At 34.4% G+C, this 16464-nt stretch overlaps 1 protein-coding gene across 3 annotated transcripts in view; it reads right to left on the reverse strand.

Moving 5' to 3' along the window:
- LOC139935166 (copine-3-like) overlaps positions 1-16464 on the reverse strand; it is a 59348-nt gene that overhangs the window by 7517 nt on the left and 35367 nt on the right. For 2 of the 3 annotated variants that reach the window (XM_071929639.1, XM_071929637.1), the window contains exons 7-9: positions 15129-15218; positions 8984-9079; positions 4093-4179 (exon numbers count right to left, since the gene is read on the reverse strand). In XM_071929639.1, coding sequence (XP_071785740.1) covers positions 4093-4179; positions 8984-9079; positions 15129-15218 — 273 coding nt within the window. Of the gene's footprint in view, positions 1-4092; positions 4180-8983; positions 9080-9155; positions 9252-15128; positions 15219-16464 lie in introns of all 3 variants that reach the window. The other variant, XM_071929638.1, reaches the window with a different exon arrangement.

The following is a 16464-nucleotide window of genomic DNA, read 5'->3' on the forward strand; positions in this document are numbered from 1 at the left end:
CAATAAGAAATCCTATATTACTCCAACTACACATTTGCAATTTGTATATGCACTTGTTCAGCTGTACAATAAGAAAACCTATATTACTCCAACTACACAGAGTGTTTTTCCCAAGGGCTGCAGGTTGGATAAGGTCATAATGACCGGTCAATATATCCCCTTCAGGCCACTATGATATTAAAAAAAATGAAGGAGCTAAGAAAGACCGTTATGATAATAGACTTAATGGGCTGTGACATTGATCAATAGAGGTTGCCCAAGGACAAGGTTAAACAACACCCCAAAGAGAAATTAATCAAGGACTATAAAACAAGGCTAGTTCATTCATTTTCATCTTGATTGTAATTGTTATTTGATTTTTCTTTTCTATCATTTCATTGTCAGGTTGTTTCTACAATTGACCCCTGGGCCGTTTTATCCCATGTCTCACTATTGCGCAAACTTTATATGTTTGGTATTTGGCTCCTTATGTAAGAACCACTGTTTGGTGCTCTGCTGCAAGTCCAGTACAGTTTTGTTCAACTATCGATCAAACTTTGTTTCATTTATAAACTTCACTTATTTCATTTCCATGCCTATTTCTTACAAGCTACAGAAACAGACTTATTTTAAGGTATTGTCAACTTGTCATGATATTGATCTAGCCAAATCAACTTTATAAAGTAGATGTGGAGTTCATCTTTAGTATTAAGATCAATAAGCTATACAAGTCAATCTAGTTTATTAATATAAATCACTGCAATAAGTTGACACCTAACCGTTTTAGTAATTCCAATCTTATTATCTGGACAATGAAGTGGTATGGCACTCCATGAGATTCATACTTAACTCTCCATGTGTATTTAGTGTTTGTTCTTGCTGGATCCTACACCAAGTGTCATTCCACATAATGACACTACTGTAAGGATCTATCTATCACTTTCATGTCCCTAGTGATTAATCTCATGTACTGGTGTAATTAATTCTCTTCATAGGACACTTAGACATGTAGACCTAAAGACTTTTCAATGGATTTAATACCCACTTCTGTTTACAAGAGAATGGTTACTCTGAGTATCAAAATGCTGAGGTACCTACGTAGCCTCTGGATTCTATTTCCATGCACCCCCCATACATCCATAATGACATCACATGTACTGGTGTGCTTAACTCTCTTCATAGGTCACTTAGACATGTAGACCTAAAGACTTTTCAATGGATTTAATACCCACTTCTGTTTACAAGAGAATGGTTACTCTGAGTATCAAAATGCTGAGGTACCTACGTAGCCTCTGGATTCTATTTCCATGCACCCCCCATACATCCATAATGACATCACATGTACTGGTGTGCTTAACTCTCTTCATAGGTCACTTAGACATGTAGACCTAAAGACTTTTCAATGGATTTAATACCCACTTCTGTTTACAAGAGAATGGTTACTCTGAGTATCAACTTGCTGACTTCCATGCACCCCATACATCCATAATGACATCACACTATGCGTCATTTATAGTGATTGCCCCCTGACTTGTGTCTTATGGATAAAGAAGGGGAGGCACTCTACTGAATTGATACAATCATGACCAAAAAAATAATAAAATCCATCGGCAGTTATTGAGGAAGAACGACATTGCAACTGACATGCGAATAGAGTCGGGTGTGCTTTTTAATTAAGTATTGATTTGTTGGCAACTGGGTATCCCAAGACGATAAATTAAGGTCAACTTGGTCCAATTTGTAAGGAAAATAACATATAATTTGTTTCCATTTGTGGCTTAGTATGTTTGTGCATTTGTGTACAAACAAGAGGAGTGGGTGAATTTGTTTTTATAACAACCCTAAACTAGATTGGTGTGCATGTATATATGGGTAAAAACCAAAATGAAGACTCTAAACTGCTGTTTGGAAACTGAATATCCATTGGTGAGTTTCACAACCCACTGCATTTAGCAGTAGTAAAAGTGAATTGTAGATTGAATTTTGTAATTTCAGTATTTGTTGGCAAACTTGTAGATGAGTGATTAATTTTAAAATCATTAAAACCCATTGTTACCTAACTATGCTAATAACAGTAACAGTAGCGGTAACGGTAACGGTAACGGTAACGGTAACGGTAACAGTAACAGTAACAGTAATAATAATAGTAATAATAATAATAATAATAATAATAATAATAATAATAATAATAATAATAATAATAATAATAATAATAATAATAATATAAATTTATATCGCGCTTAATATTACATTTCTAAGCGCATGGTGCTGTTGTCCTAGTGAAGACTATAGTAAACCAGGGCAACAGCACCAAATACAAAGAACAATACACAATACATGTAAAAACAAATTAAGCATAATAAAAGCAGAAATGAACATGAGAAAATACATTGATATGAGAGAAATTCAGTCAATTAAACTATACAATCCTTAATTGCACAGGGCAGTTTTTAGCTCCAAGCCCAAGAGACAACTTGGATAAATAAAACAGTCAAATTAATTTGTACATTGAAGGGTGAATAAAAAACACAATTTAGATTTGAGTATTTAGATATTTATTGTTGCAGCTGCTCTCCCATTGTTCATGACATAAAAGCAATTAAAAATAAAAATGCAACAAAAAAGCTTGGTAAAATGGGTTAACATGTATAAACAAGATGAAATAAAGGCCAAGGTAATTTATACTGTTAACATGAATGTAAGAGATGAATACTGGTTAGGTTAGTTCTGATATTGTATGTACATTTCATGTAGTTATCAATGACACCAGAAGTGGTAAAAGCTTCCAAAACTCAAAAAGCAGTGAATTCCAAAGGAGTGTTTCATACCAAAGGTTTAATAAAATGTAACCGTTACAGTTGTTGTGCACATTTGAGAAATGAACGATTAATGTCTTTGGTATTAATGTCAGATATTTTAACAAATGGATTGTAATTGTGAAAAATAAGCATAAGTTCTTAAAGATGGAAGTGAAAACTTGATATGAAGTTTTAAGAAATATTAAATAACCATAATTAATGCTAAACTGCCTTAGATTCAAGAAGATTATTTCCTGCACAAACAATAATAAATAATGTATAAGTTAAATAAATTAAAAATTAAAAATGACTTAGTAAAAACATTCAAAGGTCATACATATATATCTTTCTGATGTATAAGAGTTGCAACTGAATTTTTCCCCATGGTGTGAGGTTTTAAATTGCTTCACAGTTTACGACAAGGGCGGGACGCAGATGGTCTTACAGATGAGAATTGACGTCGTTCGTCAATAGAAGTGTTGCACTACTCTCCCCTCAAACACCCTAACACCTTGTACTGCCACACAGTGCAATGACACAATGACACAATCACGGCTGGGTTACGCCTAGAAGTATTCTTAGGGCACTGGTGCGGGGTGCTAGTTCCCATTATAAGACTAATGCACTCCAAATAATATACTAGTTATTGTTATACACTGTGTTGTCATTTGGGTTTTCTTAACATTACCAGTGTAAATGCATATAACTGAGGTGAAGGTGGGCAAAAGACACAAAAGAAAAGCAGAAAGACTTGCCATCAATTGTTTGCCTCAAAGAGGAAAGGTTAAAAAATAAATGCAGAGTTCAGATTGTCAATTATTACAAAATTACAACCCACAACTTGTAAGGGGGTTGGGAGAATATTAAACAATTGTCAATCTTTTGATTAAAGGGATGAGGTTATATTTGGGATGAGAATATCTAGTAGAAATGTCTGTATTGAAATAAATAAATCCGGTTATTGATTGGAATGGGGAAAAAGCAGAATCTTACAAATGTTTTATCATCTTTTACACAATCTATATATAAATTGTGTTTTATTTATCAGGTCAATAAAAAAAATCTTTTTCGAAAATGACAACATTTGTGAAGGTGATAGATATAGAGTCTGAAGTCAAGTAAACCTAAACATATCCAGTATGAGGTAGATAGGGCATTTTATTATCAGCACATGCAAACAATATACCCAAATTACACATGGCCTAATAAGATAAAATCCAAATAATGTTACAACTTATGTATTGATACATCACAATGCAATGCCTCAAATCCCATACAAGATAAAATGCCATATTGGTTTATGTAACGAACCTACCTCACACTTAGAGAGGTAGACAGTTCCTGAATTGGTGTAGTTTTTCTTCTTCAGCTTCTTCTTGGGATTAATACATTCCCATTCTACCTAACCGTGAAAGAAAAAAATCAGACAATATTAATTCAAAAAGCTTCAACAATACCATGAAGTATTCTGTTTGTGAAGGACCTACCGTTTTACAATTCAAGTTTTTAAACACTTTAAATATTTCTATTGTTTGTGTATACTCAGTGCCTTGAGTACCTTGTTGGTAGATACGAAGTTATATAAGACTTTGATATTATTATCATTATTAATTCAATCAATTCAATAATGATAATAATAACTATCATTGGTCTGACATGGGGGGGGGGGGGGCGCTAGGCATGTAGGGCTGTGAACATAATTTATTTTGTATTTTTTAGTAAATTACACAATGGTCAATTGTTGATCTTATAGGGGGGGCACCACAGGTTATGAGCATAGGAGATCCTAACCACCCTAGGTAAACCAATGAAAATAACGTAATATTGTTAACAATTATAATAACTAACTGACATAATTGATTAAGTATGACTCTAGTAGGGTTGTAATTATTTTAAGGAAAACTAATTGACCATTATTTTTTTTTTATTTTTTTTTTTTTACATAGATAGAGTATTTATTCCCTCAGAGAATAAATTAATCAGAGAGAAAGATCATCATCAATTTGGGAAGAGAAATTTTTCCCATCTCCTAAATTTAACATACACAGCTTGTAATAGCAATACAGTGTGAAATTCACTGATAATAATTACTTAGTAACTGAGGTTCAAGTGTAAACTCAGTTAGTTGGTGATCATAAAGTTAAGTGATGACACTATGTGTCTTCCTTAGGGAGACAAACTTGCAATTGTTTTTACCAAAGTTGTTATACTTTAAACTAATTGCTATCATGTTCTGTTAACTTCCAACAGAGTAAGGCGTGTACAGGTGTCGTAATACACACAGCTATTTATAGTCCTTCTATGTGATAAATGAGACCTCCTAATTATTGAGAAGTTTCAAGAAAAAGCTACAACGAAATAGTATGTTTCATCTACACAGGTAAATTATCCTATTTTGACACTTGTAGAAATGTTGAGTACACTGTAAATGAGTAAATGATATAATAAAACAAAAAGTATAGGTTGTTAATTATTGAAATAATAATGCATTGAAGACAATTTATATAATCTACTTTCATGCTGAATTGCAATTCCCTTTAAAAAAGTGGTGTAGAAACCCTTAAGTTATAAAACAGAGTAGCGATCCTTGACATTCAAGAAATGTTCATTGCATAGTTTCATTAGAATGTAATTAATTCCTTTTGATTCTGATCAATATTATAGCTGAGATCAATAGCAATCTATTGGATTCACACTTCAGATACGTATTGCAATAACATGAAAACAATGTACAGTCTAATTACACACACACACATACCACACACCTGACATAGACCGTTTTGTTTCATTGGAATGATGTGAACAAAGGGCAGCCGTTTTTGACTTTAATCCCCTTTACCATGTTTAAGGACTTACAATCAGTGCATTGAATCAATTTAAGTGAAATAACATATTTATAGACATAAGCTGGAACAATATAGACTTTTTTTTATCTACTTTGTCTTCCCTGAAAACAACACTCATGATAGCTAACACTGCTGCTGCTTAGGTAAATTGTATCTGGTCCCTTTTATGCAATCAGAAGATCTAGAAGTGATTGGTATGAAAAATGGAGTTCAGGAAAACAAGTGTAAAACCGACTTTGTTGTGTTTATGATAAGTAATGTCCAAACGCAGACACACTCATACATTTCACTAACACACTCATTCTATGAAGCTAACTCCCATATAAAGACACGCAAGGAGTGGGAAAACAAAACAAACCCCAGGTACCTCCACCAAAAGACTCACAAAGAAACAATTTTAAAAGCACGAGAGGGTAGAAGCTTGCAGTTCTTGAAGTACAAACTGAGAAGATCGATGACGTGATTGGTGAATTCATGACGATAAAGAATGGGAAAGAGAAAGACAAAGAGGAACAATTTAGATACTACTTGTGTTTAGAAAAGAACAACAAATCCAGAAACGCAGAGTCGGACAGGCATTTTTGAAGCAACTTTTGGGTTCATTTTCTTTGTTCTTCAAATGATGATAGGTTTGTTCAAGGGATGATGATGATGATGATGATGATGATGATGATGATGATGATGATGATGATGAAGATAAGGAACAAGATGATGATATGATGGTCGGGATAGTGGTTATGATGATGAGGCCATGAAGTCAAAGGGAAAATCACTCTGAAAAATGCCAAATCCAGCACAAACAAAGCCTGAACAGGAATTAACAAAGGTGACGGATACTTCGGATACGAGTAGAATGGGCAAAAGGTGAGGAGACACTGAGAATGGCAAATTGGGGATTATACAAATCAAACATGGATTTCTGAATGAATAAGTAGGAAGGGGGGTTAACAACTTGAACACTTACTGTTCATCATCAGGAGTTACAGGTGAGTGGATTCACATGGACTGGATTTCTTTTAGAAGAGGGAGTGATCACAAGATAGGATTCTTGAGCCCCATTAAGAGTTAGGATTTATTTCCATATAACGCTTTTGGGATTAGAAAGATTTTACATAAAAACGTGCATAATATGCATACGTTCAATTGCATTATAACATGTCAATGTCAATGATACTCTAGATCAAAGTATTCAAGTGCAGTGATTAAATTGCATACATTGTCTAACATAATAATTAATGTTTGCAATTGAAAGCTGAAATACTCAAGCTGGTTGACTGCTACTTGGTTTATAAAATAATTCCTTGACAGGAAATTCAAATTGGAAATGCTATGTCACTGTGAAATCTTGTGAATTAGCCTTTCAAATTCACTGAAGGATTGTGAATGTAAAAAATCACTATGTAATTTAATCTACATGATCCATACAACTTAAACCCAGGATTCCAACCAGTTATGAACCAAGACAAAGTTAGCTGCTAGAAAAAAAAGTTAAAAAAAAACTTTGGCCCAGCAAAGGTTGCAATTATTATCTTACTTAAAAGTATAGGATTTACTTAAAGTTAAAGTTAAAGATAATAATTGACAAAGTTGAAAAAGAAAGTGGCAAAGAGCAAATAGTGAAACTTGTAAGTGTAAAGATCATACAGACATCAAAGGTGAAAAGTGGATGGAAGGTGAAAGGTGAAAGGTTACGAAATAAAAGAGACAGAGCAGTGAAAACAATAGAATATGTGAACAGACAACATGAATATAAACACACCACAAGTAAAAAGAGTTATAAAGCAGAAATCAGTTTCTGTTTTGGTTGAGGAATAATAATTTTAAAAATCATCTCATCTATTAAACTCAATTTAGTTCATCAAAGTATGCAAGTGTTGCAATAATTATAGCATGTACATAGGTTATTTAAAAAAAATATGCAAAAAGGATCTAATAATGAAAGAGAAAATGCAACATTTCTCCCCTCTTATACCATGCCCAGATAGACAATTATAAAAACAGGATTGGTTGGTACTCAACAAGCTATTTTATTAATTGGATTTTGGAGAAGCCTGAACCTCGATGGTAATTAAATAAATTTGAAGGTCACCACTACTTGATCATCAATATGATGGTACATCAGTGTATGCATACAGTATAAAACAAAAAATCAATTTGGTATGAACAACATGACATTTGCTTTTCTAGGATTGGGCTTAGATTTTAAACAGGTAATATTAATGAAACAAAACACAAGCTGGAACTGGTTCGCTTGTAAACTTGTAAGTACTGTATCAATTAAATTACATAACCTATGCTTGGTAGAGTCTTTGCATAGATTTGCTCAATATGCAGACACACGTTGGTGACAATTTAATGAAACATAACTACCATTCTATTACACTCTACAAATATCCCACCTAAAATAGAAGAATATCTACATGTACATCAAATACACCCACCATGCTTTAATACATTATGCTGGCTGTATATTGATGGACTCAACAACAAAAGGTAAGAACAAAGACACATCACATGAACATACAACAATGTTAAAATAAAATATACAATATGCAATATTCAAATGAACGCATGACTGAACAAATCCAGACCAAAAATGCATTGCACATGACAAAATGAGGTTACAGACAACCATCTATCATATTAAACATACAATACAACATATCAATGAACATAACACTTAGCGGTCCACTTAAAAACCAAACCATGCTATCATAATGACAGGTGTATAACTTCCCATATAGGTCAATTACCTCAAACAAAGGTGCAAAAAAAGGTTAAACACTATCATAGTTTGGGTGATTAATATATGGACATTTTGATTTAAATTTCTAAGCCAATGAGTGCAAAACGAAGCTGAGACTGAATGATAACAGTTATCATTTTTCAAAAGTGTTTTTGTCAAAATTGGAAACTGAAATACGTTTAAGTGATCAAGACACAAGTTGGTGCATTACTGCTGCAAATTGCTATGGGTGGTATCAAAGTTGGGTTTGTGCCAAACAGTAAACATTTACAATTTTCAAGATTATAATGTAGTGAAATGTGCTCGAGTTCAAAACTTTTGACCAGGTTGGATTTTTAACAAAAAAGCGTTAATTCATGCACATAACAATGAAAGTGAATAGGTTGATTAGGTCAGGGGTCATCAGGTCATGATAATTTTTCTAAATGAAAAGGGTTTAAAGGGCTATGGAGCTAAAGATCGTTTCCAATGACACTGCAGGAAGGGGCATTATGAAATGAGCTGAACATAGCTGATCTAACTTTCCTGACATCTGCTTTTATCCTGTATTGACAGCATATTTTAGTTTTTGGTAACCGTGACAACAACAGAAATCCCACAACAGATCAAAGTACCTGTCGGTTACCACTCTCGACCAGTTGTCGAGCAGTGGCAAAGAATTCACCAATCAAGTCGTTTGCACTTCCCTCATCGTGATCAAAACACATCACCTGCAAAGAAGAAAGAGGTTCAAAGGTCAAAACTTGTGAGCTATTTTAAGGTTAAAGGCTACCGAGATGGTGCTACCTGACATTTGCAAGCAGAGCGTATTTCCCGAACTGATGTGAAGAAATGCCCAACCAGATCATGACCGCCATCAAAGTCGTGGTCTTTACAGACAACCTGTACGAAATAAACCACACAGCATTGTATTGATGAAAGATATAAATAATGAAACACAACAAGTTGTTGTTAGAATCCCTAGACTGATGTTGTGACTATTTGTCTAGGTTTGTAGCAGTGAATATCAACAGGCTGAGCCTACTAGGAGAGGATGCTCGAATGAACTTGTAATTAATGTCATGAACTTGTACTCAGTCAAGTGTGAAAACCATTTGCTGGTGAACGTAATGCGTTTGTTAATGAAACACTTAAAATACACGCCAATGATCACCCTAACATTTGGTCAACTATCATCTTAATACTTTCTAAAAACTCTGTACTCTTCTGAAGGCGCAAGGCAACTTAGCCCCCCCCCCCCCAAACAAAAACAAAACCTCAAAAATAAGAATAAGTTCCTAACAGGACAAAATTATACATTATTTTATCAAAGTACATAATAGGATGTATTTATAAGAACATTTCACACTAACAAAATAACACAAAACAAGCGGATAAACACACAAAAAATATATAGAGTCAGTCAACAGCGATACCGGAAAAATGAGCAGGCTTTTAAAATTGAGAGAGTTATTGAAGCTTTTAAAATTGAGAGAGTTATTGAAGTTAAAGGCTTTTGAGAGATTCTGTAGCCCAGATATTTAATGGTCTAGAGTTCCAGAGTTTGACAAGGCACAATCATCATAGAATGTTGGTGGTTTTAAGGAATGTTAGAAGGAATATGTTTGTAGATCGAAGATCAGAGTACCTTGTCATTCATAGCTTACCATGCAAGCAATATCATTAATTGAAGTTAACTCATTGACAGACTGTAAGCTAGTGAAATCGTTTAAGGGTGTCTGTGATGTGATCAGGTTTAAGGTTTTCTTATGAAAATGTACCATGAATGGGTTAGTCTCAAACAGGAAAAACAACACACAGCACTTAAGGTTTCTCAAAACAAGACATTTCACCTTGCCTTATTCTTTAAAGAAAACACAAGCCAAAACATGAGATGAGCCATTCTGTAATTCCCATGTCATCCGAAATACATCATCAGCCTATCATCAGCCTGAGTAGTAGGCAGTTAAGAAGTCTCTACTTAATTTGATTGTGTTGACTGAGTCCAATTACAGATATTGAGAAGAAAATGGTCACTGTGTATCACAGAACGTCCCTAAACACTTTCAAGGGGTTGTTTGGACCAGAAAGGTTGTTGTCATTTACCCCATTTGATTCTAAAACAGAAATGATGGTTGAATAACGGATGTGTAGTGAGAACTATTCTGTAATGACTTAATGATAATCGTCTTAATCTTGTTGATGTATTGATGGTTATAACACATGAATACTTCTAGAGCCATGTTTACTACATACATGTATAAATGTACAGCCAAACAACAGTTCAATATGTACACAATGTTATTATTTAAAACAATGCTGTTCTTATGTTTAAGAGGACATGAGCATGTATGTACATTGTGCTATGTAACTAAGTTATTTGAGTATTCTTTATCCCCCGTGCCAAATTTAGTATCTCTTATCGTTGCGGTACCCGCTGCCAAAACATAGGATTCGAACTGCCTCTAGCTACCGGGCAACCTCGGTAGTCTAGTTGGTAAGACACTGCTCTAGCAAGGGTCGTCGGTTCGAATCCCACCCGAGTAACATGCCTGTGATATTTGTTCACCTAACTCGGGAAAGTAATGAGTATACAATGCTAACACACATTGGTATATGGGTTAAACAATTTTTTTTTATAAAGTTCTTTTACTAGTTAGGTGTACACCTTGTGAGAAACAGGTTTTCTAGTTAGTCTTAAAGGAACACGATGCCTTGGATCGGACGAGTTGGTCTTTTAAAAGCAGTTGAAACCGTTTGTTATGAAATACATATGGTTAGAAAGATATTTTAAAAGTAGAATATAATAATCCACACAAGTATCACTCGAAATTGCACGGTTTTCCTTTTACGACACGCACTAACACGGTCGGCCATTTATGGGAGTCAAAATGTTGACTCCCATAAATGGCCGAACGTGTTTCTTCGCGACGTATAAGGAAAACCGTGCAATTTCGAGGCATGTTTGTGTGTATTATTATATTCTACTTTTGAATTATCTATCTAATCATTTGCAATTCGTAACAAACGGTTTCAAACGCTTTTCAAAGACCAACTCGACCGATCCAAGGCAACGTGTTCCTTTAAGGTTATAAAAACGTTTTATTGGAAAACATACATTTAAGCACTTCAAATACCCCTATGAAACTGATACAATAAATTTAATGATAAAAAATGCAACCTCTTTTACCAAGCCAAACACTTGAATTACACTGGTACATGTACTTCAAGTTCTCCTATAATGCAAGGGTTTTATTAATTGAAATTTACAAACTTTCAATTCTGACTGTATTACCTTCCCAGCTGGTATGAACAGATTTATTTAGACACCCGGCACTCAGTGAAACTTGACATTCAAGTATGGCTTATTTGCTTTTATTCTGTTTTTGTTTTGTTTTGATTGTTATGATTATTAGTATAAAATAAAATAATAAGTAAAGCAATCACCATAGTGCTTATTGCTTTACCTCTTTCACAAAAAAATTTAAGGCTCCAGGAGAATTTGGAAATCCTGAAACTAAACTGTTTAAGTATGTCTGACAATGTTTGTCAAACCCTCTCAAAATAAATAGCATAATAAACTTTTGACTGACCTTTAAAACCTTTTAATTTGTCTACATAGTGTGGTATGTAATGCTTAACAGTCATCCTAAATTTTAAAAGTTCCATTTTCAAAACGAGTCACTCTGCTCACACATATGGTGTAGTAAGGACATTTGCATTACTAAGCTTCCGGATGAGTGGGAAAAAATGGGATAACAAAAAATTGAATGAGAGTAGGTTTTTTGTCTGATTAATATGAAGGCCATGTAATAATTACAGATTGTATGTTGAAAACAGATGCTCGCTATAGGAGAAGAACCTATGAAGGAGTTGATGGAGTGAAGGTTTGGATTTATATCTACCAGTTTATTTTGGTCTTAACAGTATACCTGTTGTAATTAACTGTTATGTTTGCTGAACACCAGTACAAAAATAAATAATTATAACAGATTAGTAAGTTACATAGCAGAATTATGCATTAATTCATGGTGTATGATAAATCTACTACTGACTTTAAAGGGGAACTGTCTGAAACCAATGGAAGTCTTCAAACCATTGCCGTCTGTTATCTTTTTTTGATAGAGGAAAACTTGGATGCATTTAATGTAAATTCATGTCTTATCCTATAAACAACTTGACAGTATTAGATGTAACGTGCAGATGTTGCAATTGACACCCTATGCTTCACTGACTACATGTCAACGTGGTGATCAGCCACATTACAGCAAGTATGAAGGCATGTCAATGTGGTGAATCTATCCACAGTTGCAACCAGTAATACAGAAGGCATGTCAACGTGGTGACCAGCCACATTGCAGCAAGTATGAAGGCATGTCAATGTGGTGAATCTCTCCACAGTTGCAACCAGTAATACAGAAGGCATGTCAACATGGTGACCACCCACGTTGCAGCAAGTATGAAAGTATGTTAATGTGGTGAATCTCTCTACAGTTGCAACAGTAATACAGACTGCAAGTCAACATGGTGATCACCCACGATGCAGCAAGTATGAAAGCATGTCAATGTGGTATTTCTAGTATTTCTTTATTCAAATTAGAATAAATTGTCACATGAAAACAGTTAAAAAGAAAAACCACAATCTGTAGATCAAGACAAATGGGACCAGCAAACAATAGAAACAGGTCATAAATTCTAGACACGTTTTGTGAGCCACCTGCCCATGGATAAGTCAAAGTCAATTAATTTTTATTGAAGATTGAAACCTTTGAGTTGAAACAATTTCTAAGGCGAGGTAAGCATTCATTATAGCTAAGCATGTACTGACATAAGATATGAATGAGTAGAGCAGACTGATATCTTCAACACTGCTTCTTACAAGGACAAGCTTTTGGTACTTCTAAATAATTACCATCTTCTACTGTTGCAGGTTTGTACATTCTGAATGTTTAGATCAGTTCACTAAATAACCATGTGACCTTCTGCATGGTGACATTCAGGGCCAGGGAAAGTCAATGATAGTCAATATTACAAGTGACATAGATCTTGGTAAAAAGTACATTCATGTACACCTTCTACACCTGGCATTACTGAATTTACACTACAAGATCTAGCAACGGTACATTTCAATATGTACATGGGTGTCAACTGCTTCTTATTTGTTTTTAGAAATTTCAAATATAGGAAAAACAATTGAAAAGGTTACCATTTCTTTGAAGATTAAATGTAAAAAACTCAATGTGTGAAGAATCTAATCTTACTCTAAAGTGTAGTTATAGTCAAAATCCAAGAAGCTGATTGTGGATTTCACAGAAGAAACATAAAACATTAAAGAGTCTGTTTAGTACTGATGGCCAAGAACCAGTAGTAGATTACTTGGCAGTCACATTGCCAATAACCACACTTACATTGTCAACAGATTCTGAAGAAGACCATCACCTTTTATTCTTGTTATGCAAATTAAACTTGCTTGGTGTTTGTGTTATGTAAGTTTGGTTTGGACATGTTTAAGTGTAAAGAAATGGCCAGCTTGAACGGTGAGTTGTTGTATCATTTGGGATCTAAACAACTTTGTTGTAACTGCATCTTTACTTCTGTTGTTGTTTAGTGTTCTTTTTCCTTCCGTATATATGCCCTTTTATCTGTCTGTGGTCCACTTTTTAACTCTGTATTTTATTAGGCCCACTATTTTTCTGTGGAAAGGTTTATCCCATTTTTAACGTTGTACCCTTTGACTGGTGACTTTATTTTTTTTTATGTGAGCAACTTTAAGGCCAAAGGAATTTCCCTTGCAGGGACAATAAAGTTTTATTGTATTGTATTGTATTGTATTGTATTGTATTGTATTGTATTGTAATTGTGTTGAGCGTGTATCCAGTCCCTTTAATAATGATCAAGTTTGCTTGGTTGAAAGTTTTATGGATGGACAGGTTCATGTCTAAGAGCCACAAGCACATCACATATCAAATGCCTAAGAGTACAACACCATAGTACACATTATAATTTCTCATTATACTTCTGACTTTTGTTTTTCTATAAAACTAACAAGACCCATAGTCTAATAAAAGTGTAGAAACTGCATTGAGCATCTGCAAAAAGGAATCAATAAGGACAGTCGACCCAACCGCTATCATTGATGCCCATAGAATCATGAGACCCACACTATGGATGACAGACCAAGCCCAGGTAATTACAAATTTGACAAGCGAGTGCGCACAATGCCAGGCATATGGTCACGCTCTTCCAGCCGTTGTGTGTACACCTCATTCACGTCACCGCCATCCGTTGCCTGGACCGAACTTCCCTGGAGCCCTTCAAATGGCGCTGGTGCATACCCAAACGCGGATGAATGTCAATGACTTTTTTTCCGACTCAGTGAGGATTGGCTGAGTTTGGATCTTTGAAAGAAATTACTGCTGTGTTGTTGAGCACCACAGTATTCTTTTTTCTGGGGGATGGGGAGTTTCATTTGACAAAACTAGAATGTAAATAATCATAGCCCAGATATTTGTTTATACATAAACAGAAGAGCTCCTTGAATTCAACATCAGAATGTCCAGATCGAAGTGGAAGAACTGTGAAGATATAGTACACATGTTGAAATGGTGGGAAAGTAGAAGAGGTATTGTGATGTGTTCAATCATTGTTTGACACAGTAGATTTATAACCTCTGCTTATAGTAAAAACTTGGTCTCCATCTAACACCAAATTGTGATAATTATTTTGTTACAAGAGCATAGAAAGATAGTAAGAAAGAAAAGATAAAAACTGCCACATCACCTTGATCTTTTTGTCATAGTCAGCACTGCAGAGAGTACGAAGTGAGATCTTAAACGGTTTCCATGTAGGGTTTAGTGTGTTCTTGATTACCTATATACAAAAATAAATTAAAATCTTAATGTTTAAAGACACTAGACACTATTGGTAATTGGCAAAGACTTGTCTTCGCAGTTGGTATACCTCAACATACCCATAAAATAACAAACCTGTGAAAATTTGAGCTAAATTGGTCGTCAAGGTTGCGAGATAATAATGAAAGAAAAAACACCCCTCTGCACCATGGTCACACCTTGTGCGCTTTCAGATGCTTGATTTCGAGACATAAAATTCTAAATCTGAGATTTCGAAATCAAATTCGTAGAAAATTAATTCTTTCTTGAAAACTTCGTTACTTCAGAGGGAGCTGTTTCTCACAATGTTTAATACTTTCAACCTCTCCCCATTACTCGCAATCAAGAAAAGTTTTATGATAATAATTACCAAGAGTGTCTACTGCCTTTTAAGGCAGTAGACACTCTTGGTAATTACTCAAAATAATTATTGGCATAAAAACTTACTTTGTGACAAGTAATGGGGAGAGACGCACACGACTTTGTGTGACAAGGGTGTTTTTTCTTTCATTATTATCTCGCAACTTCGACGACTGATTGAGCTCAAATTTTCACAGGTTTGTTATTTTATGGATATGTTGAGATACACAAACTGGTGAAAGCTAGTCTTTGACAATTACCAATAGTGTCCAATGTCTTTAACTAAGCATAGTTTTACTAAATCAAATCAACAAATAAAAAACAAGTATTTTAAGGCAACATTTATACAAGAGTTTTAGTAGCAAATCAATTTTCCGTCTATCGTCATACACGTAGGTTCCATGGTGTTTTGTACCTCAAAACCTAGCCAAATTGTTACAAATAACATTAAACAGAATAATTGTCTTTTAGGCGATTTTATTTTAAAATATTATAATCACAAAGAAACTAAACATTTTTTGTTTTCTTACTTGTTTGATTTTCAATAGTTTTCCAAATAGAAATGTAATTAATCCAGAAGGGTTAAGAACTAGAATTGAATTATTTGAACATGGAATGATTTATAATATGCTTAATACAGGTTTCAGCCAGTGTTACACCAGGAGTAATCTCATAATGTGATAGATTCTATAGCACTACAAACTCTACAGGGTTAATTCACCAGCCATGCCAGCTGTATACATGGTTTAGATACACAAACATACAGCTGTATCTTAGTTTATTTTACAGGACCTGTGAGGACGCTTTTACGCCAAATATTCATATAAGATTCCATGAATTTCTTGGCCAAGGGTGGGCTGATATTT

This window comes from Asterias amurensis, chromosome 3 (assembly GCF_032118995.1).
Source record: "Asterias amurensis chromosome 3, ASM3211899v1".
Lineage (NCBI taxonomy): Eukaryota > Metazoa > Echinodermata > Asteroidea > Forcipulatida > Asteriidae > Asterias > Asterias amurensis.